The sequence below is a fragment of the Garra rufa genome, chromosome 20 (assembly GCF_049309525.1).
Source record: "Garra rufa chromosome 20, GarRuf1.0, whole genome shotgun sequence".
Taxonomy (NCBI): Eukaryota; Metazoa; Chordata; class Actinopteri; order Cypriniformes; family Cyprinidae; genus Garra; species Garra rufa.
The window spans coordinates 18,880,692-18,908,366 of record NC_133380.1 but is presented as its reverse complement, the minus strand read 5'-3'; the positions used below and the strand labels follow the sequence as shown (position 1 = coordinate 18,908,366).

The 27,675-nt window shown below is 37.8% G+C and overlaps 1 protein-coding gene across 1 annotated transcript; it reads right to left on the bottom strand.

Moving 5' to 3' along the window:
* Positions 1 to 18,239: 18,239 nt before the first annotated feature.
* On the bottom strand, positions 18,240 to 24,941 carry optc (opticin). Its single transcript, XM_073826193.1, has 7 exons — positions 24,865 to 24,941; positions 23,906 to 24,067; positions 23,130 to 23,295; positions 22,853 to 23,011; positions 21,267 to 21,469; positions 20,622 to 20,717; positions 18,240 to 20,540 (listed from the first exon to the last, which is right to left on the bottom strand). The coding sequence occupies exons 1-7, from the start codon at positions 24,904 to 24,906 to the stop codon at positions 20,370 to 20,372; spliced, it is 999 nt and encodes a 332-aa protein (XP_073682294.1). The 5' UTR covers positions 24,907 to 24,941; the 3' UTR covers positions 18,240 to 20,369.
* Between the last annotated feature and the right edge of the window lie 2,734 nt (positions 24,942 to 27,675).

The following is a 27,675-nucleotide window of genomic DNA, read 5'->3' as shown; positions in this document are numbered from 1 at the left end:
TGATTTTATTGGTCTGAATGAGTCTACTCCACCAAACTACTGTTATAAGCATGAGCCTCGTCAGATCGGTCGTGGCGGTGGTGTTGCAACAATTTATAGTGATATTTTCAATGTTACTCAGAAAACAGGGTACAGGTTTAATTCATTTGAAGTACTCCTACTTAATGTTACTCTGTCAGATATGCAAAATAAATCTCTCCTATCACTTGCTCTGGCTACTGTGTATAGACCTCCAGGGACGTATACAGATTTCCTAAAAGAATTTGCAGATTTCCTTTCTGACCTATTGGTTAATTTTGATAAAGCATTAATTGTTGGAGATTTTAACATTCATGTTGATAATATAAATGATGCGTTAGGACTTGCATTTACTGACCTGTTAAACTCTTTTGGAGTCAAACAAAACGTCACTGGGCCCACTCATCGTTTTAATCATACACTAGATCTAATTATATCGCACGGACTTGATCTTACTGATATAGATATCGTACCTCAAAGCGATGATGTTACCGATCATTTCCTCGTATCGTGCATGCTGCGTATCACTGATGTTAACTATATAGCTCCGCGCTATCGTCTGGGCAGAACTATTGTTCCTGCTACCAAAGATAGATTCGCAAATAACCTGCCTGATTTATCTCAACTGCTCTGTGCACCCATAAATAAACATGAACTAGACAAAATGACTAGTAACATAGGCACTATCTTCTCTAATACATTAGAAGCTGTTGCCCCAATCAAGCTAAAAAAGGTTAGAGAAAAACGTACTGCACCATGGTACAACAGTAATACCCATTCTCTAAAAAAAGAAACTCGTAATCTTGAGCGTAAATGGAGAAAAACTAACTTAGAAGTTTTTAAAATTGCATGGAAAAACAGTATGTCCAGCTATAGACGGGCTTTAAAAGCTGCTAGAGCCGAGTATATCCACCAACTCATAGAAAAAAACCAAAACAATCCAAGGTTTTTATTTAGCACAGTGGCTAGATTAACAAATAACCAAACACCTCCTGACCTGAATATTCCTGCACAGTTTAATAGTAATGTCTTTATGAATTTCTTTACTGATAAAATAGACAACATTAGAAATACAATAACAAATATAGTTACTACTGCAACTGATACTTCAACATTAGTCATTACACCGGAAGAAAAACTGCAGTGCTTTACAACTATAGAACAGAAAGAATTAAATAAACTTATCACCACATCTAAACCAACAACATGCCTATTAGATCCTGTACCCACTAAATTACTAAAAGAGTTGTTACCTGTAGCAGAAGTACCGCTTCTTAATATTGTTAACTCATCATTATCTTTAGGTCATGTCCCAAAACCATTCAAACTAGCAGTTATTAAACCTCTTATTAAGAAACCACAGCTAGACCCTAGTGAACTGGCAAATTACAGACCCATTTCTAATCTTCCATTTATGTCTAAAATTCTAGAAAAAGTTGTGTCTGCTCAATTGTGCTCCTTCTTGCAAAATAATAATATCTTTGAAGAATTTCAGTCAGGTTTCAGGCCCCATCATAGCACAGAAACTGCACTTGTAAAAATCACAAACGACTTGCTACTTGCGGCAGATCAAGGCTGCGTCTCATTGCTAGTTTTAATTGATCTTAGTGCTGCGTTCGACACTATAGATCATGAAATACTCATAGATCGATTACAAAACTATACAGGTATTCAAGGGCAGGCATTAAGATGGTTCAGATCATACCTGTCTGATCGATGTCACTTTGTGTATTTAAATGGGGAGTCATCGCAGCTAACACCAGTAAAGTATGGAGTGCCACAAGGATCTGTCCTAGGTCCTCTACTATTTTCAATTTACATGTTACCCCTTGGTAATATTATTAGGAAATATGGGATTAGTTTCCATTGTTATGCTGATGACACTCAACTATATATTTCAACAAGACCAGATGAAACTTCTAACTTAGCAAAGTTAACAGAGTGTGTTAAAAATGTGAAAGACTGGATGACCAATAATTTTCTACTGTTAAATTCAGATAAGACTGAGATATTACTTATTGGACCAAAAAAGAGTACACAGAATCTCTTAAACTACAACTTGCAACTAGACGGATGTTCTGTTGTTTCCTCTACAGTCAAAAATCTGGGTGTTATATTAGACAGCAACCTGTCTTTTGAAAATCATATTTCCTATGTTACTAAAACAGCATTCTTCCATCTTAGAAACATTGCTAAGGTACGGAACATGTTACCTGTTTCTGATGCAGAAAAGTTAGTTCATGCATTTATGACGTCTAGACTGGACTATTGTAATGCACTACTAGGTGGTTGTCCTGGTTCTTCAATAAATAAGCTACAGGTAGTCCAAAATGCAGCTGCTAGAGTCCTTACCAGATCAAGAAAATATGATCATATTACCCCAGTTTTACAGTCTCTACACTGGCTACCTATTAGGTTCCGTATCACTTACAAAATATTACTTCTTACCTATAAGGCCCTTAATGGTTTAGCTCCTGCATACCTAACTAGTCTCCTACTACGCTACAATCCCTCACGCTCCCTAAGGTCTCAAAACTCTGGACTTTTAGTAGTACCTAGGATAGCAAAGTCCACTAAAGGAGGGAGAGCCTTTTCTCATTTGGGTCCCAAACTCTGGAATAGCCTTCCTGATAACGTTCGGGGTTCAGACACACTCTCTATGTTTAAATCTAGATTAAAGACTCATCTCTTTAGCCAAGCATTCACATAATGTATCTCATAACGTTGTACTTCAGTTACATCTGATCAAATGCACATTAATATTCTTCGGCTTGGGCTAAACACATCATTTTTGTTTGGTTGGAAGTTGGAACAGCAGCTACGCTAATTATTTCTCTATTTGTTTCTCTGTTTCTGACACGGGATTTCCATCCCGTGGTAACTAGGATTTACACAAGATTCAGTCTGGATTCAGAAGAAGAGATGATGCCGACCCCTCAGAGGACCGCAGATGATGCCAGCCTTGAAACAACATACAGCACTACATAATTTTCTTACAAGTTTGATCACAGCACATAATCATTGCAATTAGTGTTCATCATCTGTTCGATTACACAGTTACTGATTTTAACATTTATATCATATGTACATCGACTTGACATACAGTATTCACCACTAAATACTAAAATTACTAAATATATTGTAGTAGCCTAAACTTTTGTACAGCGCTTTGCAACGATTCGTATTGTGAAAAGCGCTATACAAATAAACTTGAATTGAATTGAATTGAACTATGCAACGTTTAGTTCTGATCCTCAAATTTCATTATCTGAGAGGCGCTTCATCTCTATCACGTGTTTTTGCAGTAAAAACCCTGTTAAAAAACAGCATATGCTGGTTAGGTATGTTTTGAAGCATGGCAGCTGGTCTGAGCTGGTCCTGAACAGGAGCCTAGTTGCTTAGGACCAGCATCTGACCAGTTTAACCAGCGCATAACCAGCTTATAACCAGCTCAGGACCAGTCTAAGCCAGCTCAAACCAGCTGCCATGCTTCAGAACATACCTAACCAGCATATGTTTTTTCAACAGGGAAGGCAGTGAAATTAAGAAAAACAGTTTTTAAGATACTACTTTCAATTTAACATTTTCATTATGTTTTTAGATGCTGTAAAACAGCGAAATGGCCAAACATGTCAGTCTAGCGCATATTTACATAGAAAAACAGCTGACAAGCAGCAGAGTTGAATGCAAAACATTTGTGTGCACAGCAATCTTTCACATAGAATGAGGCACAGGACAGTGGAATGAAAAAAAAAAAACAAGGTCTAGAGACCTCCTTTTAACTCCCATCACCGCATTTTTAGAATTCCATATCATGCACGAGACGTTGCAAAAAATGTGAGGAATGTGCGCAACAACCAAACATGTCCGTGTGCAGCATTAAAAAACAATGTATGAACAGTGGAATGCAAAAGTTCTGTGCAATAATGCTGGGTTTTTTGTGTGATTGCTTCTGTATGTTATTGGCATGCTAGTGTGGCAGCAAGGGACTTTCTGTATGAGTGAGTCATTGAAGGAATCGGTTAAAGGAATGATTCAGATTTTGAACAAATTGATTGAGTCAATAAGAGAGACCCTGAATCATTCACTCAACAGATTTGATCAAAACCACAGATTCCTAAAGGATTTGTTCACCTAAAAATAAAAATTCTTTAATTAGTCATTAATTACTCACCCTCAAGTTGTTCAAAACCTGTAAGTCCTTCGTTCATCTTCAGAACACAAATTAAGATTTTTTTTATTACATCTTAGAGCTTTCTGACCCTGCGTAGACACAAATGCAACAACAACCTTCAAGGCCCAGAAAGGTAGTAAGGACATCAAAAAAAAAAAAAGTCCATGAGGCATCAGTGGTTTAAACGTAATTTCATGAGAAGAAAATGTTGAAAAAAGTTTTATTATTTTAATTATTTTTGTTTTCTTTGCATACAAAAAGTATTATTGTAGCTTCACAACATTACAGTTGAAGCACTGATGTCACATGGACTATTTTATCGATGTCCTTACTACCTTCTGAGATTTTCCGAATGCATCGCGATTTTCTCTCAAATTGACTCTGAGCATAGTTTTTAACAGCAGATGGCACTGCATGCTTTAGAATCAGCCATACCTTACACACACACACTTTAACCTAAAATTATCATTCATAAAGTTCAAAAAGGTTGAAGCAAATTACAATGGTGTTTACTAATTAATCTTGTTTAATAAAAGCATTCTGAGACTCAGCCGAACGCACAAATGCTATGTATCACACAAAGTAAAACATGGCAGTAGGCACGTCAAAGTCATGGTTTGATTTCCAACTGGAATTATACACAATGCATTTTACATAAAGGCGTCAATTAGTGTTGTGAATTAGTTTCAGCTACAAGCACTGTGATGCATCCATGGGATGGCTGGCTGTTGCTTCAGTTTCATCTGTTTATTGTATCTGTCTCTAACAAATACAACATTAAATTAATAAATTAAATAAATGCATAAGTGAAAATGTGTCGATCATTCAGAATCCAATTGCATTAATCAACACTATGAAATAAATTATCACCATATCTAAGCTGACTGGCTGACTGACTAAACAGCTCTGAAACTGAATACATATACAGTGTATTCAATGCTTAATGTCCTATTGATTAGGAAACTTGTTAATAATGTCCAATTACAAGAGTTAAAATTTTCTGTCCTTTTAGAGAGAGAAGGAGTAAGAGAGAGAGACATTTCCCAATAGTATCGCATTGATCTTTTTGTTCCAGCCACAGACTAGATAACATCTCTGGCTGGAGTCGATGAAACGATAAACCTTTCCTTTCTGAAGGTAGGACAGTTTAAAGAGGATCATGTCATTCTCTGAGAAACTCACATTAAAAGAGAAAGAGATGGTGGGAGGAGGTAGACTAGCTTGCTGTAAACATTCCTGTCATCAAGCGAGTCTGGTGATGATTGGGCCACAGTACATAAAACGTGCTTTGACAAAAATCTTGAGAAAAACTCACCTGGGCAGATCTTTGGTTTATATGTCAAAATACAAAATGATTTATTGATGTATAAGATTTATTGAAGGCCTCCTGAAAATAATATGTAACTTAACAGAAAGCTCATGTTTTCTACTGAGTGCAAAGTAATTTGATTTGCAAGGCTGTTTGAAGTGGTTTGGCTATTACATTTATGTAAAAAATGTAAATTCAACCTACATACAAATCACATCTGCATGAACAACATTTTCTGATGTATTGTGAAACTGGTGTCTAGATGCTCTACAGCTACTTGAATATTCTTTTATACAGGTAATCAGCATATTCCAAATAAACTGGGAGATTTTTATTCGTACTGCTTTTCTGGAAATACTGAAGATGCCTGCTTGTTCCATTTATTAGTGATTTTGTACAGCAATTGAAATTAATTAATTCTCATTCATGTCTTTGATAATAATATTGAACACACTGGAGCAATGGACTGTGAAATGTAGCTCAAGAGACTTTCATAAAAAAAAATGATTCTCCTTGATTAAAAAAAAATATTTCTTTAATGGTGTACTGTCTGTATCTAATATCACCCAGAATAACCTTAGTTTTAGACATTCGCTGATATACATGTTCTGTTATGGACTGGTGGATGTTCTGAATAACCCAGTATTCAGATCAGCGCAGGCATATTTCAGCTGTGCTATTCTGATTTCTAAAAACTGTGATATTGGCTTAGCCGTATAAAGCCGTATGTACCATATGTGTATGATACAAATTGCATTTGTATTCATATCCGTATGTACAAAAACTTTTTGGATACAATGTACTTACGTGTATTCTGCCCCCTTGTGGATAACCCATGATCTTCATGAAGTAGAATATCTGCCTCTGCGTCGCGATGCACATTGCTAATGTTAGGAAAGAAATTACAAGCATAACTTTACAATATTACAATTTTTCTTTACATAATGTTATCAGTACAAGGTAGTCCTGTACTGTGAATTAGCCACGACTGAAGGGCATTGTTTGGCACGACGCTACGTGAATGTACTAATATCTGACTTTTTTGATGCAAATTCATTAAACGCTATCCTTCCGCTAAAAAAATAGTTTCTGACAGTGACAGTAAATGGAAAGAGAATGTTCCTAGCTGTAACATGCCTCATTTTATGTAGATAAAAAATAAGAGAATAGAAACTGTTCTCATCCACTGTGTCATTTTTAACACCATATATAATGTGTGTGTTTTTTTTTAAACCCAGACATCCCTTTATCTCTCAGCATGAGAAAACTTTCCTTGATGGCGGGAAGGGCGTGACGCAGGTGAATGACGCAACATAACGCCAGCAGGGGTCACTCATAATTCATCACATAAATAATAAACAGTTAATTTTACTGAAATGCATACTACATGGAACAGTTTTGACGCTAGATTGATGGTTTATGTTGCTAAATGTGTTGAGCAGTGATGCACAGAATCATTGGGTGAAGGTTATAGCCATGCCAATCAGAAACAATGACTGAAACTAATCACAAGTATATATATATATATATATATATATATATATATATATATATATATATATACAACTTGTGATTAGTATTGTATGTAAATACAACCTGCTTTATCATTATTAAAACTCATATTTACTCGCATATTTTGCTGATAATTGCTGCTGAAAATGTTAAATTATTGTCATGTTTTGAGCTATACTAATTGGTAGGACCGGGAAAAATGATAACAAATCAAGGAGAAGACTGCAAAAAAAAACAAAAAAAAAAAAAAAAAAAAAAAAACCTAGGGAACAAAAGGTGTTTTTTCCTTCCTGGGCAAGAATCTTGACAATATTTGTGTTTGTTCTTATAATTTCTGGTCAGGTAGGTGATTAGGCTATTATCTTAATTATTACTGCTCGTATATATCTTTACCACCTATTAACTTTAGCTAGTCCAAATATTTAGCCCTTTCCTGCTTACTAAGTCCTTCTCAATATGATTTAGCAGCTTCCACACATTTTTTTAGCGGTTTAGACAGCATAAATTAGCATAACAATGTATTCAGTAGTACATTAACCGTCCAATCCATGTTGTTTACATCCGAATATCGCCAATATTGCCGAGCATCCGGGTAACTGACCAAATCATGACGTAAGTACAAACCCATGCCCGAATATGACCAAATTCTGATTAATACTGGAATTTTCTTGTTTATGCAGTCCCTTGGGCATCAGTTTAATGCTCATCAATCAGCCATATTGGCGGCACTGATTGTAAATCCCTGGTGAAAAAAAACAGCTAAAACCAGCCTAAGCTGGTTGGCTGGTTTTAGCTGGTCAACCAGCCTAGTTTTAGCTGGTCATAGCTGGCCAGCAGGCTGGTTTTAGAGGGGTTTTAGCTGGTCTTAGCTGGTCAGGCTGGGACACCACCAGCTAAAACCAGCCTGACCAGCTAAGACCGGGCTGGGAGACCAGCTTAAACCAGCTACTTCCAGCTTAAACCAGCTAATACCAGCCAACTAGCTGGCTGGTATTAGCTGTTTTTTTCAGCAGGGTTTTGAAAATATTGTGCCCTTTCCTCCTTATTAAGTCCTTCTCTATAAGATTTAGCAGCTTCCACACATTTCCCCCTGTGGTTTAGACAGCATAAATTGGCAGAATAATGTATTCAGTACTTCATTAATCGTGCAATCCATGCCGTTGTTTACATCTGAGTATTGCCAATATGGCCACGCATCCAGGTAACTGAGCAAACCCTCTATTAGAATATGACCAAAAATCTGATTAATACTGGAATATTCTTGTTCATGCAGTAACTTTAAAGATGCTCTCAGGTTTCAGGTTGGGATCATTGTTAATCATCTGTCTAAGTATAATAGTGAGCAGCTCCTCTTGTGGCTATATGCTGGGTAAAACCTTACCTTAAATGGCCAAGCAACATGCTGACTCTATACAACTATCAATGGCTTTGAAAACAGATGTCTTCTCAGAGAAGGAGGAGAATGGCTAGTTGCCATACTTAGCTATGAAGGGGTGAGGGGGCAGCATGCTTTTGGATCTGGCTCACTCTATCCCCCTTCATTTCTCTACTCTTCCTGTCCCGTTACTCTCTGGGGGAGTGAGTATCTTTTCAAAGGTTGGCCTTTGCTCACTGCATACCTCTACCACAAAAGGAAGAGTGAGTTGCAGGATCCAGCGTTCGTCTGTATGTTTCCATACTTTTGAGACAGCTGTCTCCACACGAATGCAGTTTGTATTTGTCGTCCCAGACTTGACCCTTTTTTGTCAGTGAAATTTTAGACTATTTGTGTTTGGAAAGCTATTGGGCAGCATTTTATTTTTCATAGGAACCTGAGGCATTACACCATTTTAAATTTATGCGACTGGAATTAGATGAAGTGTCTACCAATTATGGCTCAGATTCAGATTCATAATGGATGTACAGTGACACAGGTACAAATGATGAGTGTTTTCATTTACCGCAGTGCACTCATAAAAAAGAGCGGTGTAAAGAAAATGGCCTCAGAATTCATTTCCTTCTCCAACCCTGTGCCACATTAAAGTGAACTACTGCTATGTCTGCTTTAATTCACTGCTTTTCTTTCTTTCTTTCTTTCTTTCTTTCTTTCTTTCTTTTTATTTCTTTCTTCCTCTCAGTCTCTCTCTGTCTGCAGAACATTCAGTTATTGATCGCACACCCACTCCAGCCCCCCAGTGTTTCTGCCTGCCGTACAGCTATTTCTTTCTGTTCACTCTTACTCGCTCTCTTTCCCTGTTAATATTTCTTATACTTTTAGTTTTCATCTATTTCGTGTTCCCTCCCCCCCATCCAGCTACAGCACAAACGTCACTCTACCCTGCAGTAGAAACAATGCTTTGAAGTTTCAATGGCTTCTCCTCTCTTTTGTCTTTACGCTGATTAGGACCCAGCTGTCTATTATTCAGACATTTTGAATTTGAGTTTAAGGGCTGGATGTGCTTCTCTGATTTAATCACTCAGAAGTAGGGAGAATAGGGTAAGATATGTTGCCCTCCTTAATCTAACAAACTGTGCATTATATTTTAGAAGAACCTTTCATGGCCAGCAAAGTCAGAACTGAGGAATATTCTAGAAATGTTCTTATTAGGTTTTTAACACTGCCAGAACATTCTGGGAACCAAAATTGTTAGGTGGGTATCAGATGCTGTAAGAAAGGATCCACTGAAACGGCGAGATGTAAGATGAACCCAAGTGCAGTTTTATTGACAAGTGTGCAACCCAAACAGTGACAAGAGATCCATAATCCAAACGACAAACATAATCCAAACAACTTGACATGAAACAGACTTGACTATGAATCAGACACTCACCAAACAGCAGGTTACTATAGCAATACGTGACAGGGGACCATTAAAACACACGGGCTATATATAGCAGACATATAGCAGTCACATGACATAAACTAACCAATGAAAAACAAGGAACAGGACCATAGCAACCAAAGACAACCAATGAGAACAAGACACGTGGAACTAAGGGACCAATGGCAGGAATACATGAGGGCAAGGGAAGCAAGACACAACAGCATGAAACAAATACAAAATAAAAGACCTGAAAACATGAACATGAAAACCCCAAAACAAAACCCCATGTTACATATCCCCCCTTCTAAGGGCGGCTCCAGACGCCCTAACATACCACCCAAAACAAAAACCCAAAAAGTCCAGGAGGGTGGTGGAGCAGAGACATTTTATGGGGGAGGGATGGAGGGCCAGGTGCATGGAGGGGAACAGGTTCAGAATCAAGGCCCAGAACAGGGGGCAATGGCAGACAGTGGGACAGTGGAGGTCCTGGGCCATGGAGCAGTGGCAGACAGTGGGACACTGGAGGACCTGGGCCGTGGAGCAGTGGCAGACTGTGGAACCGTGGAGGACCTGGGCCATGAAACAGTGGCAGACTGGGAAACAGTGGAGGGCCTGGGGCATGGAGTAATGACAGACCTGGATCATGAAGCAGAGGTGGACCTGGACCATGGATCAGTGGTAGACAGTGAAGCTTTGGAGGACCTGGGTTATGGAGCAGTGGCAGACCGTGGAGTAGTGGAAGCCAGGGCGGAGCCGGTAGAACAGGAAGCCATGGCGGTGCAGGCAGAGCAGGAATCCTTGGCGGTGCAGGCAGAGCGTGAAGCCTTGGCGGAGCAGGCAGAGCGTGAAGCCTTGGTGGTACAGGCTGAGCAGGAAGTTCATAAAAGGGTGCCACCCTCTTGGGAGGTTCTGCCATGAACGCCGCCTCCTTGGAAGGTTCTGCAGTTGGTGCTGCCACCTCTGGAGGCACTGGCGCAGCAGACTCATGGTCAGACGAGGCCTCTGGAGCAGATTCGTGGACAGACGTGGCCTCTGGGATGCAGTGTGCAGCCCACACACTTAAAATGGCGATCGCCATCACAGGCAGCGCAGTGGATAGAGGGAGACTCACCGGGCTAGTGGGTGTAGGGACCACTGGGATGCCAGCAGCTCTCACTGACATCATTGGTGGGTCCATCACACTAGCAATCATGACATGACGAAGCTCTGAAGGATAAGGTGAGGCATGGTGTGGCTCTGGCAGATCAGACGAGGCATGGCGTGGCTCTGGCAGATCAGACGAGGCATGGCGTGGCTCTGGTATAGGGACCGTGGATTGGCTTGGATCTGGCGTGGCGGCCATCTTGGCCGGGGACTCTGGCGTGGTGGCCATCTTGGCAACAGGCTCTGGAAGGGTGGCCATCTTGTGAGCTGGCTCTGGGATGTCGGCCATGATGGGTGCAGACTCTGGGATGGTGGCCATCTTGTGAACAGGCTCTGAATTGGCGGTCATGATGGGTGCAGACTCTGGAGTGGCAGCCATCTTGGGTGCAGACTCTGGGATGGCGGCAGGCTTGGCGTGAGCAGGCTCTGGAGCGGCAGGCTTGGCGTGAGCAGGCCCTGGAGGGGCAGGCTTGGCGTGAGCAGGCCCTGGAGCGGCAGGCTTAGCGTGAGCAGGCTTTGAAGCAGCAGACATGACGTGAGCAGGCTTTGGAGCGGCAGACATGAAGTGAACTGGCTGTGGCTTGGCAGATGAGATGTGTTCCTCATCTGCAACCCCCACAGTATATGAGGAACCCGTCAGCAACAAAGCAAAGTCAATATATTGTTCCAATGACCAATGAATCTTTCCCCCAGGCAGTTGAGAACAAATGGGCTTATTTAAACCCACTCTAAAAATGTCCTTTAGGGCCACAACATTAAAAGCAACAAGATGGCACAGCCCACAAAAATCTTCAACATACTCCTCTATCGCCCTGTCGCCTCGACGAAGGCAGAGGAGGCGCGAAACTGCTGGGTTCATTTTTGACGGTCACATATTCTGTAACAATGATCCACTGAAACGGCGAGATGTAAGATGAACCCAAGTGCAGTTTTATTGACAAGTGTGTAATCCAAACAGTGACAAGAGATCCATAATCCAAACAGCAAACAATCCAAACAATGACATGACTTGACTTGGCTTGAAACAAACAGACTTGACTTGACTTGACTTGAAACAAACAGACTTGACTTGACTTGACTTGAAATAGACTTGACATGAAACAGACTTGACTATGAATCAGACACTCACCAAATAGCAGGTTACAACATCAAGACGTGGCAGGGGACCATTAAAACACAAGGGCTATATATAGCAGACAATACAGGTCACATGACATAAACTAACCAATGAAAAACAAGGAACAGGACCATAGCAACCAAAGACAACCAAAGAGAACAAGACACGTGGAACTAAGGGTAAAGTCTAGAAGGGATACAGCTATGGCTACTGGGCATGCGCACATCAGTCTAACGTTATTTTTGTCACACTGTACAACAATAATACTTTTTTGTATTATAGTAAGGGTTAAGTTTAGGGTTGGGGTAGGTGTAGACGTTAATAAAACACAATCTAATAGGTAAACAATTAATTTCATTGTTAGTTTCCGGTCTGAGCTGTATCCCCTCTAGCCACAACCTGAACTAAGGGACCAATGGCAGGAATACATGAGGGCAAGGGAAGCAAGACACAACAGCATGAAACAAATACAAAATAAAAGACCTGAAAACATGAACATGAAAACCCCAAAACAAAACCCCACGTTACAGATGCACACGGGTTTCTACTTGGCAGGTAAAGTAAATGTAATGTAAAACAAGTTTATCTAGGGCTAAAAATTAGTTCAATAAGTCATGATGTTTAGTTCCCTGTGTATAAAACCATTGTTAAATGTTAAATTAAGTATTATTACATTATTATAAAAATCTATCTATCTATTTATCTATCTATCTATCTATCTATCTATCTATCTATCTATCTATCTATCTATCTATCTATCTATCTATCTATCTATCTATCTATCTATCTATCTATCTATCTATCTATCTATCTATCTATCTATCTATCTATCTATATTGACATTACACAACCTACCCAAAATGTTTCTTTTTTTTTCTTGCATTTAAAAAAATTTCTACTTAGCAGATAACATTGTTAATTTAAAAGCTAATTTATTCTGATCTGGAAAAAAAAATTATACATGTTGGTGAATTATAAAAGAAAGTATAAAAACATGCAAATATTTTGGCTCAGTGTTAGTCAGTAATTTTTAAATAAAGAATTTTATCAGAATTAAGGGCTTTGGGGTAAGATCTCCCAGTGAGTGCCTAAATAATTAAGTAAACAAATAATTTTTGAGAAATGAAATGGAAATTATTTTACTTTATTCAAGCATATTGAATATTAAACTTGGCTGATTTGTGAAAATACAAATAATGTGAAGCGAATTAATGTTAAGTAAATTGTTATTTAACAATTTGCATTAGTAAACTGTTTTTACTCAACATTTATGTTAATAATTTTAATTAAAATGTCATTAAAATGTGCTGTATGCACCCCATTGTTTGAGAAGTCATATTTCTGTGATGTTGTAGATGCAGTCAATACAATAGGATATAATAGCAAACATCCTGAAATATAATTAGGTGTATTAGTTTAGCTCTTTATATGTGACCCTGGACCACAAAACAGTGTAAAAAGTGAACAGTTGGATCAACTTAAAAAAATTACTTCAACTGGTAACACCTAAAAAAATGTTAAATTAATTAAATTGTATCAACTTAATTTTCCTAGGTCAATCACACTTACATAATTTTAGTTCATTCAATCCTAATATTTACATTACACTAACTTAATTCAACTGCATAAGTGAACAGTTGGATCAACTTAATTTTCCTAAGTCAATTCAAACTCAAACTTAATTTGAATTTCTCGTTGAACCTGAAACTGAAATATTTAATTAGATGTGAAGTTGAGATATATTTCTAGCACAGGTATATTTGTAGCAATAGCCAAAAATACATTGTATATGCATGGGTCAATATTATAGATTTTTCTTCAATGCCAAAAATCATTATGATATTAAGGAAAGATCATGTTCCATGAAGATATTTTGTAAATTTCCTATCGTTAATATATCAAAACCTAATTTTTGATTAGTAAAATGCATTGGTAAAAACTTAATTTGGACAACTTTAAAGGTAATTTTCTCAATATTTTGATCTTTTTGCACCCTCAGATTGCAGAGTTTCAAATAGTTGCATCTCTGCCAAATATTCTCCTATCCTAATACATCAACAGAAAGCATATTTATTCAGCTTTCATATGATGTATAAACCTCAGTTTCAAATATTTGACCCTTATGACTGGTTTTGTGGTCCAGGGTCACCTTTAAAAATGTGTCACCACAGGCACACTTTTTATGTTCTTATGGTCACATGTCTCATTTTACAAAGAAGTGGCACATCTTACCCCACCTTGACATTACACAACTTACCCCAAATGTTTTTTTGTTTTGTTTTTTGCATTTCAAAAATGTTCTATTTAGCAGGTAAAGTTTGTTTAATTTAAAAGCAAATTTATTCTGATCTGATTTTTTTATACATGTTGGTGAATTTTCAAAGTATAAACATGCAAATGATTTGGCTCTGTGTTAGTCAGTAATTTTTTTTAAAGAATTTTATCAAAACAATGGACCACAGATGTGCCACAGTGAGTGCGTAAATAAATAAGTAAATAAATATTTTTTGAGAAATGAAATAGAAATGTTTTTACTTTATTCTGGTGTATTGAATATTAAAATTGGCTGATTTGTGAAAATACAAATAATGTGAAGCAAATTAATGTTAAGTAAACTGTATTTACTCAACATTTCTGTTAATATTTTTAATTAAAATGTAATGTGATATAATAGCAAACATCTTGAAATATAATTAGACATGTTTAGCTGCATGTCTCAATTGACAAAGAAGCGGCACATCTTACCCCACCCTCCCTCATATGTAATGCTTAATAGAATGCAAACCAGTTTCCCCCTAAGATTCCGATATCACAGCAATTGAGTGAGTTTGTCTTCATGTGGGAGGCTGGAGAGAGCATTTGTATGTTTGTATCTGTGTGTGTGTGTGTGTGTGTGTGTGTGTGTGTGTGTGTGTCTTGTTCAGGCGGGGGCTCAACTCAATTATTCGATGGCTCTGGGCGGCTGAAAGGAGGATGGATGCGTGTTTTAAACATTCCTCTTGCCTTAGCCCCTCTCCTCACCTACTACCTACACAAACACACACACACATGGACGGCTGAAATACACCCCCACAGCATATGCACCTATCCGTGGCCCCTCCCTCCCCTGAATCATGTGGGAGGGAAGCCCGCAGGTCCTTTCAGTGATGAGATCAATGGATGAGCTCAGGCAGAATGCAAGGTCACCTTCATGGACCCGGCGCAGAGCGGGAGAGAAACACAGAGACGGCTATGTAGAATCCGTGACATTAAAGCAGGTGCACGCTTAGCCCTCGTCAGGAGCACAACATGTTTTCAAAATCATTGTTTACAAAGGTGCTTTATTTCTTTGCTTTCTCATCTCAGACACTCCTCCTTTTCATGTACCAATTAGACGTTGGTAGTGTTCAGGCTTCAAGCACCCCTTCCCTCCCTCACCGTAAATGCTCCTGCAGCCGCAGGGAAAGGGAAAGAGTTTTCTCTCGTCTTTATTCATCAAGTGAGTCACTGGCAATGGCTGCCTGGAAGAGGTTAAAAAAGAGTCATATGCGACAGAGGAGAGGAGGGATGATATAAGCCCTCGTGAAAGCAACTAACAATGGGAGGATCATTCGGGCAAGGACAATGTAGCCCGAAGAAAAGGAGAGGAGGAGGAGGAGAAATCGCACCGATCGTAAAGCTTGACCGTACTGGGAGATTAGCGGCGCTTAGCCTCGCTCTCTATCTCTTCCGCTCATTGATGGACTGCAGACCAGTGGCTTTCAACTAGTGGGCTGTGAACCAAAAATGGTTCGTGGGCTTGTTCTGACAGAGTTATGAATAGCAGAGGATTTGAATGCAGTGGAAACGGATTCAATATCTTTTGTTGGTGACGTCAAAGGCCACAGATCAGTATTTGGGCACAAAGTCATCTCTCACTTGGTAGAAGCTACCTTAATTATACATATGCCAACTTGTACAGGTTGCATAACATGCCTTCATCCTCAAACCTTGAACAAAACTACAATTAAATGGCATAAACGAAGACAGTCCTGTCAAGCAGTTTTGTAATCAAGACCACCTAAACCGAGAGCAAGTCGAGACCAAGACCAGAGTGTGTTGAGATCAAGACGAGACCTGATTTTTAGCATTATCTAATCAAATCACTTGATAAGAAAATCATCTTTGCACTGTATCTGAATTGGTACAATTACAACTGCAACTGAGATTAATGTTATAAAAATAACATTTTGAATAAAGAAATATGAATGAAAAATTAAATGATACTTTTAAATATGAAACTAAAATTTAATGAGTGAGTCATGGGATCATTTATTCAACTAAATCATTCAAAGAAGTAGATTCATTCAGTAACAAAATACCACTGTGTTGCTCGTAAAATGGAACAGTTCTTCGAAATAGCAAAAAGTTGTCTACAATTGGGTCTAATATGTAATTCACTTAATATTACCTTTTTGTTTGTTGAACGTTTATATAAATCTTTTTTAAACGTTTATATATATCATGTTTACAATCATGCTCATATTCGTGAAAACAGCTCTCTTGCTCTTGACTTTTGTTAAGGAAACTTGATCTCAAATGAGTACTCTGCAATCATATATTGAATTTTTTGGACATTTTATCAATTTGAGTGAAATTTTTGACACAATTCCCTATTAAATTATGACCCGGCATAACAGTATTTTAAAAACAAATCTAATTAGAAATAAGTTATGTATTGCATTTGAATCCAATCACAAGATGTTAACAAATAAATCGGACAATGCACCAGCAATATTTAGTGATATCCACAAAGTTATGGCCTTGACTGGTCTTTCAGTATGAAATACATATACAATCTAGACCAAGACAAGATTTAAGACCTTCAAAAAATGGTCTTAAAGGCCTTTTTGTCGTATTGAAGTGCTATATTCGGTTCCCCGGTGCATCTACCAACCCAGAAAAAGTGAAAAAGGACAACCCAGTAACTTTTTGCGATTTCTGTGTTTATAGCTTATGTGTTTTTAACATAAACTGGTATGTATTTAACAGTTTAAGCGCAATAAGACATGGAAAAGAATTTAATTTAGTACTGTTTCTGTGGACGTGTTTCCGATATGTGTGCTCAGAAAACCCTATATCAGAAGTTTAAACTGATATTGCTTTAAAACACATGATTTCAGCGGGATAGACATGATAATCAAAACCAAACAGATATTTTTTAGCAGAGTATCTGAGGTATGATCCGTAAAGGCTCAGTCCTCTTCAGGAAAAGAGGGCGGGAAGCAGCAGCTCAATTGCATTTAAAGAGACAGGCACGAAAACAGCTTGTTTCTGCTTCCACTCAAAATAGGCATTTTCAAAATGATATAATAAATGATTCGTGGCGAATTTTGAGCTGAAAGTTCACACACACATTCTGGGGACACTGAAACTTGTATTACATCTTGTAAAAAGGGAGAAAATTGGTGACCTTTGGTAAATTGAGACTAATCTTGAGACCAAGACCGGTCTCGAGTACTACCGGTCCAGTTTTTAAAAAGAAAAAATGGGGTTTGAAAACTGCAATCTTTAAAAATTAGTACTATGGCAATAATTCATCAAAAATAATGATTGTACAAAATTGTTCATTTAAAAGGACAGTTTACCCCAAAATGAAATTGCTGTCATCATTTACACATCCTCATGTTATTCCAAATCTGTTTGACTTTCTGTATTCTGTAGAGCATAAAAGAAGATATTTTTTAAGAATGTTGCTAACCAAACCATTTTGGTTATCATTGACTTTCATTAAATTGACAAAAAAGAAAGAAAAAAAACATTGAGACATTTCAAAACATCTTTTATAGTCCACAGAAGAGAGTCATGCAGGTTTGAAATAACTAAGATAGATAGATAGATAGATAGATAGATAGATAGATAGATAGATAGATAGATAGATAGATAGATAGATAGATAGATAGATAGATAGATAGATAGATAGAAAATTCTGTCTATATTCTGAAACAAACCATTTGAGAACCACCGCTGTTGATCTTAGTGCCATGAAAGAGAGCCAAACTGTAATTTTCTGCTGTTGTGTTTAATTTAGTGTTTGGACAAAAATCTGGGCTTGATTCAAAATGCGGTATTAAACGGATCTGTGTGGGATGTTTGCAGTGAAGACCTGTGTGGCACTTTGTCCAATTGGACACCGTGCTTATGGCATCAATGCCGAAAGAATGAGCGCACACATTTTTGATGTGTGAAAACCTGTTCATGCTCATGGGATTACATTTGTTGTGTCTTTACAGGTGCTTAACATCCAGTGCAAATAATCTAGGAGTATCTTTACATTGTGCTCATGGGTAAATGTCAAACTATAAATATTTGACAGTTGCTAAGTAACCTCAGAAACCACCTGCAGTGGTACATGAACGAATTGATTTAAAAATAGATGCAGCTGAATTGTCACTGTATATACGTCCTGAAAACTGTTGAATGGGAAACAGAGAGTGAGCAAATCAAGCAATTGTACTGTATCATTAATAAAGAACAGTGCATTCTCAAAGACCGTTAGCATCAGTGTGAGATTTAATGACACAAACACCTGACAGATGGAGCTGAGGGTCTATAGAAATGCAGAAATTTCTTACAGGAGACAGAAAATACTGGAGAATGGCGCCACACTGTGGTGAAAATTGAAAATCAATTATTGTGCACTATATTCTTGCTCCGGCTTCCTCTGCAACTTTGTCATCATGACTAATCAATGTCTCTGTTCCGAAACCTAGTGATCTGCCTACAAGACATTTTAAGGCATCATAGACATGCTCACAATATGAAGGGTGTTCCAAATGGTAGTTAGCACCTTCTTATGAAAAAAGGCAGCATTACATATATCCTTCAAGGAGGAATAAATCCCAGAATACTGTATATCGCAATGCCATTAGAGAAAAGAACACCCAAAATGGTGGTTAAATAAAAAATAAATAATAAAGCTGTTGTTTATACATGAACATAAGAGAACATAAAAAATGTGCCTGTGGTGACATTTCTGCAAAATTATTATATGTGACCCTGGACCACAAAACCAGTCATAAGGGTCAATTATTTTTAAATTAATATTTAAAAGCTGAATAAATATTCCATATTCCATTGATTTATTTAGCTAGCAATATTTAGCTGAGACACAACTATTTTAAAATCTGGAATCTGAGGGTGCAAAAAAATCTAAATACTGAGAAAGTTGTCCAAATGCAGTCCTTAGCAAAGCATATTACTAATTAAAAATTATTTTTTTATATATATTTACTTTAGGAAATTTACAAAATATCTTCATGGAACATGATTTTTACTTAATATCCAAATGATTTTTGGCATAAAAGAAAAATCTATCATTTTTACCCATACAATGTATTTTTGGCTATTGCTACAAATATACCCTTGCTACTTAAAACTGGTTTTGTGGTCCAAGGTCACAAATTATTTTGCCTGTTGCACATTTCACAACACTGTTGCAACATTTTTAAGCGAAATGTCCAGTGGGTCCAGTTTATTTAGTCTTATTTGAAATATCAAAACGTGAATCTTGAAATTTTATGTTAGTTGTTGTATGTACTGGTAAGTGGCACTAAAAGGGTAATGCTTTATTGCATTTGAAAACCAAGTGCTCTGCATCACAAGTGCAGTGCTGTACCAGGTGAGCTACTGAGCAAGTTTACTATATCAGAAACATCACACATATGGAGCTGGTTATGTGATGCAAATATCAAAATTTATTAGTTTCTAAATATTGCATTATGGTAAATAGGGATGTGCCAAATCCGAATAGCCTACCGTGTTCGGAAAGGTGTTCGTGCATTGAATATTTGCAAGACATATTTTTAAGAGTGCAATACGTCATCTGCAATACGTCTGTAGGACGTTTACTATCAGATGTCAAATAGACGTCTATTAGATGTCTTTAAGATGTTTATGATTTAGAATGAATGTAAAACTGACATCTTACAGACATTTGTCAGATGTTTGTACACAGCAGATGCTTTCCAAATCTAGTGATATTTAACAGACATCTTGCAGACGTACGACTATTTGGGTTGTCTATTTAATAGAGCCCAATTTAAAGTTGCCTATGTAGGCTGTTCCAAATTGGTCACATATTGTGGCTTTTCATTTAGAATTACGCCTAGCTCACTGGATTTTGGAACAGAGCCACAGAGAGTGCAAAGTCACTAGATGCCTATAATACTAACTTGGAATTTAAAAGATAGATATTGATTGCCTAGAAATCGATATAGTGACATTTTAAAGTATTTAATCTTTTTGCTTCAAATTATTTTCCTGTGTACTGGCCTAGACTGGAGTTCCTATTGGTAGTCGTGGTAAGCAGACATAAGCCTGGGCGTAAAGATTGATGTCCACAGGGTTGCCGTCAAGCCTGATGTCCTCCAGGGCTTTCCGTATGAAGTTCATGTCATGGGTGTTGCAGAAAGTATCTTGGCTTATGCTCTGTATATTGTTGTTCTGGAGAAAAACAAAGAGAAGTAGTATTACATCTGAGGACATTTCTTGTTTAGTGAGGAGAGTAACAGGAGCTGTTTTTACCTGCAGGTGGAGCACTCGTAAGCTCTCAGGTAGGGGTACGGGAATGTAGTCTAACTTGTTGTTTGACAGGTACAGGAAGTGAAGTTCCTTCATTTCCTACTCAGAAGAGGAAATGAACACAAACAAGATAAGATTATCAAGCTCACTCCATGGACTGTCTGTAATTTGTTAGTGGAAATGAGCACCAAATCAGCATATTAGTATGATTTCTGAAGCATCATGTGACACTGAAGACTGGAGTAATGATGCTGAAAATGCAGCTTTTCCATCACAGAAATAAAATATAATAATACAGGAAATATACTAATATAGAAAACAGTTATTTTAATTGTAATGACATAATGTGACCCTGGACCACAAAACCAGTCTTAAGTAGCTTTTATGCCAAAAATCATTAAGATATTAAGCAACGATCATGTTCCATGAAGATATTTTGTGAATTTCCTACTGTAAATATATCAAATCTTAAACTTTGATTAGTAATATGCATCGCTAAGAACTTCAACTTTCTCAATATATTTTAAGTTTTTTTTTTCCAGATTTTTTTTTTTCTGTATTTTTGCAGTTTTGGTGAGCACAAGAGACTTATTTTAAGAAACATTACAAAATCCTGCCAAGTCCAAACTTTTGAACGGTTGTCTGTACCTTAAAGGCCTCTGCATGCAAGCCTGAACTCCTCAGCTGGTTATTGCGAATGTCAATGTGTCTGAGGGCAGCTGGGAGTTCTGGAAGGGCCTGGATGTTGTTATCAGCCAACATGAGATCCTGAAGCTGAAGCAGTGAGCGAAAAGCATCCTGGTTCACTTTACCTATCTGGTTTCCACTCAGGTCTATCCGTTTCAGCTGATCTGAGAACATGGATTAAGTGAAGTTTTTTTTAAACATAATTCATAGTACAACTGATTGAGTCTCAAGAGGTCAAAAGTTTACATACACTTTGCGGAATCTGCTAAATGTTAATTATTTTACCAAAATAAGAGGGATCATACAAAATGCATATTATTTTTTATTTAATACTGACCTGAATAAGATATTTCACATAAAAGACATTTACATACAGTCCACAAGAAAAAAAATAATAGCTGAATTTATAAAAATGACCCCATTCAAAAGTTTGCATACACTTGATTCTTAATACTGTGTTGTTAACTGAATGACCACAGCTGTGTTTTTTGTTTAGTGATAGTTGTTCATGAGTCCCTTGTTTGTCCTGAACAGTTTAACTGCCTGCTGTTTTTCAGAAAAAGGTCCCAAAATTCTTTGGTTTTTCAGCATTTTTTTTGTATTTGAACTCTTTCCAACAATTACTGTATGATTTTGAGATCCATCTTTTCACACCGAGGACAGCTATTACAGAAGGACCAAATGCTCACTGATACTGTACTTCAAAAGGAAACACGATGCATTAAGAGCCGGGGGTGAAAACTTTTTGATTTTGAATATCAGGATCATTTGAAGATTTAACTTATTTTGTCTTCTGGGAAACATGTATCTTCTGTAGCTTCTGAAGGGCAGGACTAAATGAAAAAAAAGATGATATTTAGGCAAAATAAGAAAAATGTACACATTTTCATTCTGTTCAAAAGTTTACACCCCTGGCTCTTAATGTGTTGTTTCTCTTTCTGAAGCATCAGTGAGCATTTGAACCTTCTGTAATAGTTGTGTATGAGTCCCTCAGTTGTCTTCAGTGTAAAAAAATGGATCTCAAAATCATACAGTCATTGTTGGAAATGGTTCAAATACACAAAAATGCCTAAAGGATGTTAGGACAGCGGCCAGTTTAACTGTTCAAGACAAACAAGGGACTCATGAACAACTATCATTAAACAAACAAATGGGGAAAAAAACACAGTTGTGGATTATTCAGGAAACAACATTAAAAATCAAGTGTATGTAAAAATTTAAACAAGGTAATTTTTATGAATTCAGTTATTATTTTTTCTTGTGGACTATATGTAAATGCCTTTTTATGTGAAACATCTTATTCAGGTCAGTACTAAATAAAAAATAACATGCATTTTGTATGATCCCTCTTATGTTAGTAAAATAATTAACATTTTGCAGATTCTGCAAAGTGTATGTAAACTTTTGACCTCAACTGTATCCAGCTATAGAGTCTCCATTAGCTAACTATCTATGCATCTCAGGCCTGATGTAAACTGCGTAACACTGCATGTGTTTGAAAAACCACATTTGTATTTGCAAGAAAGAAGGACATCTCTGAGTCTTACTGAGATAGCTGAAGTCTGTGGCCCTGATCTCAGTGATCTTGTTGAAGCGAGCGTAGAAATGTGTGGTGTCTTTGGGGAGAGGGGGAATCTGAGTCAGATCTGAGTCATCACAGTAAACACTGCCACTGATACACACACACAGCAGGCAGGAGGGCATCCCTACAGTAGAGAGGAAGAGAGGACAATATTATGACGGTTTACACCACTAGAGGGCGAACATGAACAACTAAAATGAAAAACAAAATGTTTATCCCTTTCAAATTAATTATCAATCTACCTAAGCCTGTGTCAGGCCCAAACAAGCCTGGATCATGGAAGTCTAGAGAGGAAGGGACAGGTGACTTTGTCGGACGGGGCGGTAGTGTCACTTCCTCAACATAGTCCTCTGGAGGAACTATAGCCGGTGGCTGAGTGACTGTTGGAGGAGGAGCCAGGGTCCCAACCTCAGTCAGTGAGAAAAAAAGAGAGGACAGACAAAATGACTTTACAGAACATAACAACATACATAAACATGTAGATAATGACTTTTCCTTAAAGGGATAGTTCACCCAAAAATGAAAATTCTTACATTAATTACTTACCCTCATGTCTTTCCAAACTTGTAAGATGTTCATCTTCAGAACACAAATTAAGATATTTTGATGAATTCTGATGAAATCGGAGAGCTTTGTGACCCTGCATAGACAGCAACGCAACTACCGCGTTTAAGGTCCAGAAAGGTAAAAAGGACATCGTTAAAATAGTCCATGTGACATCAGTGGGTCAACCATAATTTTATGAAGCTATGAGAATACTTTTTTTGCACAAAGAAAACTAAATTAACTAATATTTTAACAATGTATTACCTTTCTGGGCCTTAAACATGTTAGTTGCGTTGCTGTCTATGCAGGGTCAGAAAGCTCTCAGATTTCATCAAAAACATCTTAATTTGTGTTCAGAAGATAAACGAAGGCCTTATGGTGTTGAAACAAGACGAGGGTGAGTGATTAATGACAGAATTTAGATTTTTAGGAGAACTGTTCCACTGAACAATCTCTTGAAACCTCCACTCACCTCCTCATCCAGGTCATCATAATCATACAGGTCTCCGTATGTGTTTAGATCCAATGTATTTGAGTCATCATAATTCTCCAGATCATATGCTGCAGGGTCCAAATCAACTGGAGGAGCACTTAGACTGAAGCCCATCAGGGTCCAAACAAGATACAGCGCCATCTATAGTAGATAAAGTGGAGATGTACTTGGTACTTCATCATTTGAGACTCGTAATGGGGTCAACATCACTTAGTGTAAACTTAATCCATATTATGCCATTTTATACTCTAACTTTCTTATTAGCTGACAAATTCTGCTTTCATTTTGTGGTTTTGGCAAAGTCTTCTCATTTTTTCCATGGATTTTATGACTGTCTGCCGGAGCTCTTTGTCTATAGCCCTGTATGCCTGTCACACAGGTGTTTGTTTAACCTTTAAGGCCATTTATTTCCGGCTGCCTAGACACATTAATCTATAATAGGCAGAAACATTGCACATAATGACAGTGTGCAAGTTTATACACTTTAGACCCTCCACGTATTTGAAAACATAAAGTGGTTGCTTGGTTCGCAAACAGTAGTCTATCATATGGTTTTATATGGATGGCCTAACATGTGAGGAAGGCTGTTTGCTTTAGATTTTCCACACACATGTTGCTATTAATAAATCCTCTGAAATTGCTTGGCAAAACAACTTAAATAACCTACTAAATATAACATAATAAATCCAAATCATGCGTCTTCCTCCATGCTAAATCAACACAGATGGAGTCCTACATAGTTGTCAGTGCCGTACAATCAGGGGACCACACCAACATTGCCTTCCCATAAACTCCTAACAGCTTCAGCCTGACACGTCAGTATTCAGAGCTCTTCTGGGTCTATTTAATTATTGACGTAACTCTGTTCTGAAAATATTTGGAATAAGACTAATTACCAAGAAGTCTTCTCGCAGCAGGAAGGGAAAAATGAAACCTACCTTTGATGTTTTTCTGTGAACAGCCATGCCCTGAGAGTGCATCTTAGGTGAACAGTGGTATGGAAGCTGGCCCTGTGTTCTTCTGAGGTTTAAGCAATGAATAACTGACCCAGGATTGAGGACACAAGCAGGTTAGGTGAGGGGGAGAGGTGGGAGCTCAGCTGGGGGATGGCCAGGTCAGTTTGCTCAGCTGTCACTAATTCTACAGCCCTTGTCAATGGTGTAGTCTCAGACTGAGTCTGGTTTTGTAATTTACCGCCAGGTTGTTATCATTATGTGAGATGCAAGGATTCCTGTTCTTGGCAGTGTGTTTTATCATGTTTTCTTGTTCCAGAAGACAATTTTCGATTCCTGGAAGCATCTTGAATTGTTCTGGGAGCAGTCCGTTTACCCTTGTGGTTTTTCAGTCTATTTAATCTTACACTTTTTAGACCTCTTAATATAATCGTGAGAGCTGAGAAGAAAATCTGTGTGGTAATTGTTTGACTTGATTTCCTGAAGCTTTAGAACTGATTCTGACTGAACAGCCTTTAAAGTCTAATTCAAACTAATGGTCTAGATGTTATTTCATGCTGTATTAAGCAGGTCGGTAAGGTCAGCTGTTTGTGATTTGACTCAGACTGATGTCCAATAGCAAACCTAGTGGGCGACCTTTGACATCCTCTGATTTTTTACTGGCGTCTGCTTGACGAGACGCAAACAGACACAGAGATCTTTCGTCACTTCTCAATTAGCAACTGTGTTTCAGATATCAAACATTCCTTTGCTAAATACTTTGTACAGATGATGAGGAAGGAGCTCAGGAGGAAGCACTAATTAACAAGAGAAGAGAAATGTAAAACTCTAAAGGTGATCGATTTAGATTAGATTTAGATTAAGATGTTAAATAAATTTCTGATGTCCCCAGAGTATGTATGTGACATTTTAGCTGAAAACACAGACCATTTTTTATAGCTTGTTAAAATTGCCACTTTTAGGGTATGAGCCAAAACACGCCATTATTGTGTTTTTCATATGTTCGAAAATGTTTTAAAAGTCAGTCATCTGATTTTACTGTGCATAATAAATGCACATTGATGAATTACACAGACGGTCTCATGCTGGACTCATTGTGCCTTCACATGCTATTACAAACTTTATAAGTCCCACTTGTGATTATGAGTTTGACAAATTCAAGCGGTCGACTTCACATTACTTTCATATGCAATTTTTAACTACCACAGTCCTATTTACGATCATTCTGGTAGCATGTGAATGCAGCATCAGTAAAAACAGGCAGTTGTAGCTTTAGCAACATTAGCCTTACAGAGTCCCAAGAAGCAAACAAGAAGACGCGTGATACTTTGTCTGGAGCTGATGTTTGCACACAAAGCGTTGGTACTGATCCCTAAACATCAAGAGAACTTTAACGTTTTCGGGATATTTTCCTTTGAAAATGAAATTAACCAGTGTCCTCAGTGGCTCAGATGGAGGAAGTCTATGAAAACTCTTATGTTCGTTGGTGCATCTCAGTACAACACTTTTAAGAAAACAGTAATGGCGGACTGCTGCTTCTCACTAGCCACGTTTCCACTGTCGGGCCAAAAGCGAACGTGCTAGTGTGCGCGGTGCTTCCTCAGGGCCAACGGCCAGGGTACGAATACAACAACAGAATACAAGCGGGCCAACTGGGGATAGAGGAGTGGTCATGTTCAAAGGAGGAGTTTATTCTAGTCAGGACATGGTCTGTGCTGCTTCTCCTTTTCTGTGTTTTCATATCAAGCTACCAACTAAAATCAGCATTTAAAACATTAAAAACTATTTTGAAACTATTTTGAAATAACCTTCAGACACCAGCAATTGCGATTCGATGGGAATTCTGTTCTGTGTTTGAGGCAGGAATGCACTATATGCTAAAGATGCTAAAGGCTACATATGCTAACCATCGGTATAATAATAAATACACATTATTCTTATGAAAATACCAGAGACCGCTGGAGGATCTTCGACAAACAATTCATGATTATAAAAAAGTGTATTTTTTTGGTTTCTTGATCTGTCTATGTCCTGTGTCTTTGTTGATCAAATTTCTGCATTCGCATACAGTCAAGCCCAAAATTATTCATACCCCTGGCAAATTCTGACAAATTTTCCCAAAAGGTAATAAGACGATGTACAAGAGGCATCATTGTGGAAAAAAAAATTCTCAACTTTTATTTACATTTGAACAAAAAGTGGCATGTCCAAAATTATTCATATTCTTTGCAAACTGTCACAGTCTATGGGAAAATCCAAAATTCTATACCATTCCAAATAGTACAAGCTTTTCTAAAGCATCCTAATTACCTTAGCCGCTTTTCCACTATCTGGCCGAACCGTTCTCAATGCTTAACCGCTCTGTTCCGTGCCGATCCTGGCCAGTCAGCACAGATGCGGTTTGATTTTCCACTGAGGTGCAGATAACGGAACTCTTTGGAATGTAAATACAAATGCGTCAGTCGTTGCCTTGGTAACGCAAGAGTAGGCAGCCCCGCTTGTACTGTTATTGTCCTTTTGGACGCGATATGTATGTTTGAGTTTTTTATTTTTTACCGGCACTGTTTTGAACTTTTCTTAACGCCCTTCTCTGCAAGACACTGCGCTATAATTTTAAAAACTTTTCGTTTCTCTTTGCACCCTCCAGCTGTTGTTGAATTTTTCTTTCTGTCCAAATATCAATATTAGAGCAAATGTTTCATCCACAGACCAAAGTGTCTCAGCCATTTATATTTATATTTACCGTATCTGCTTACTGCGCATCCGCTTAGCCATAGACAGAGCCATAGAGAAACT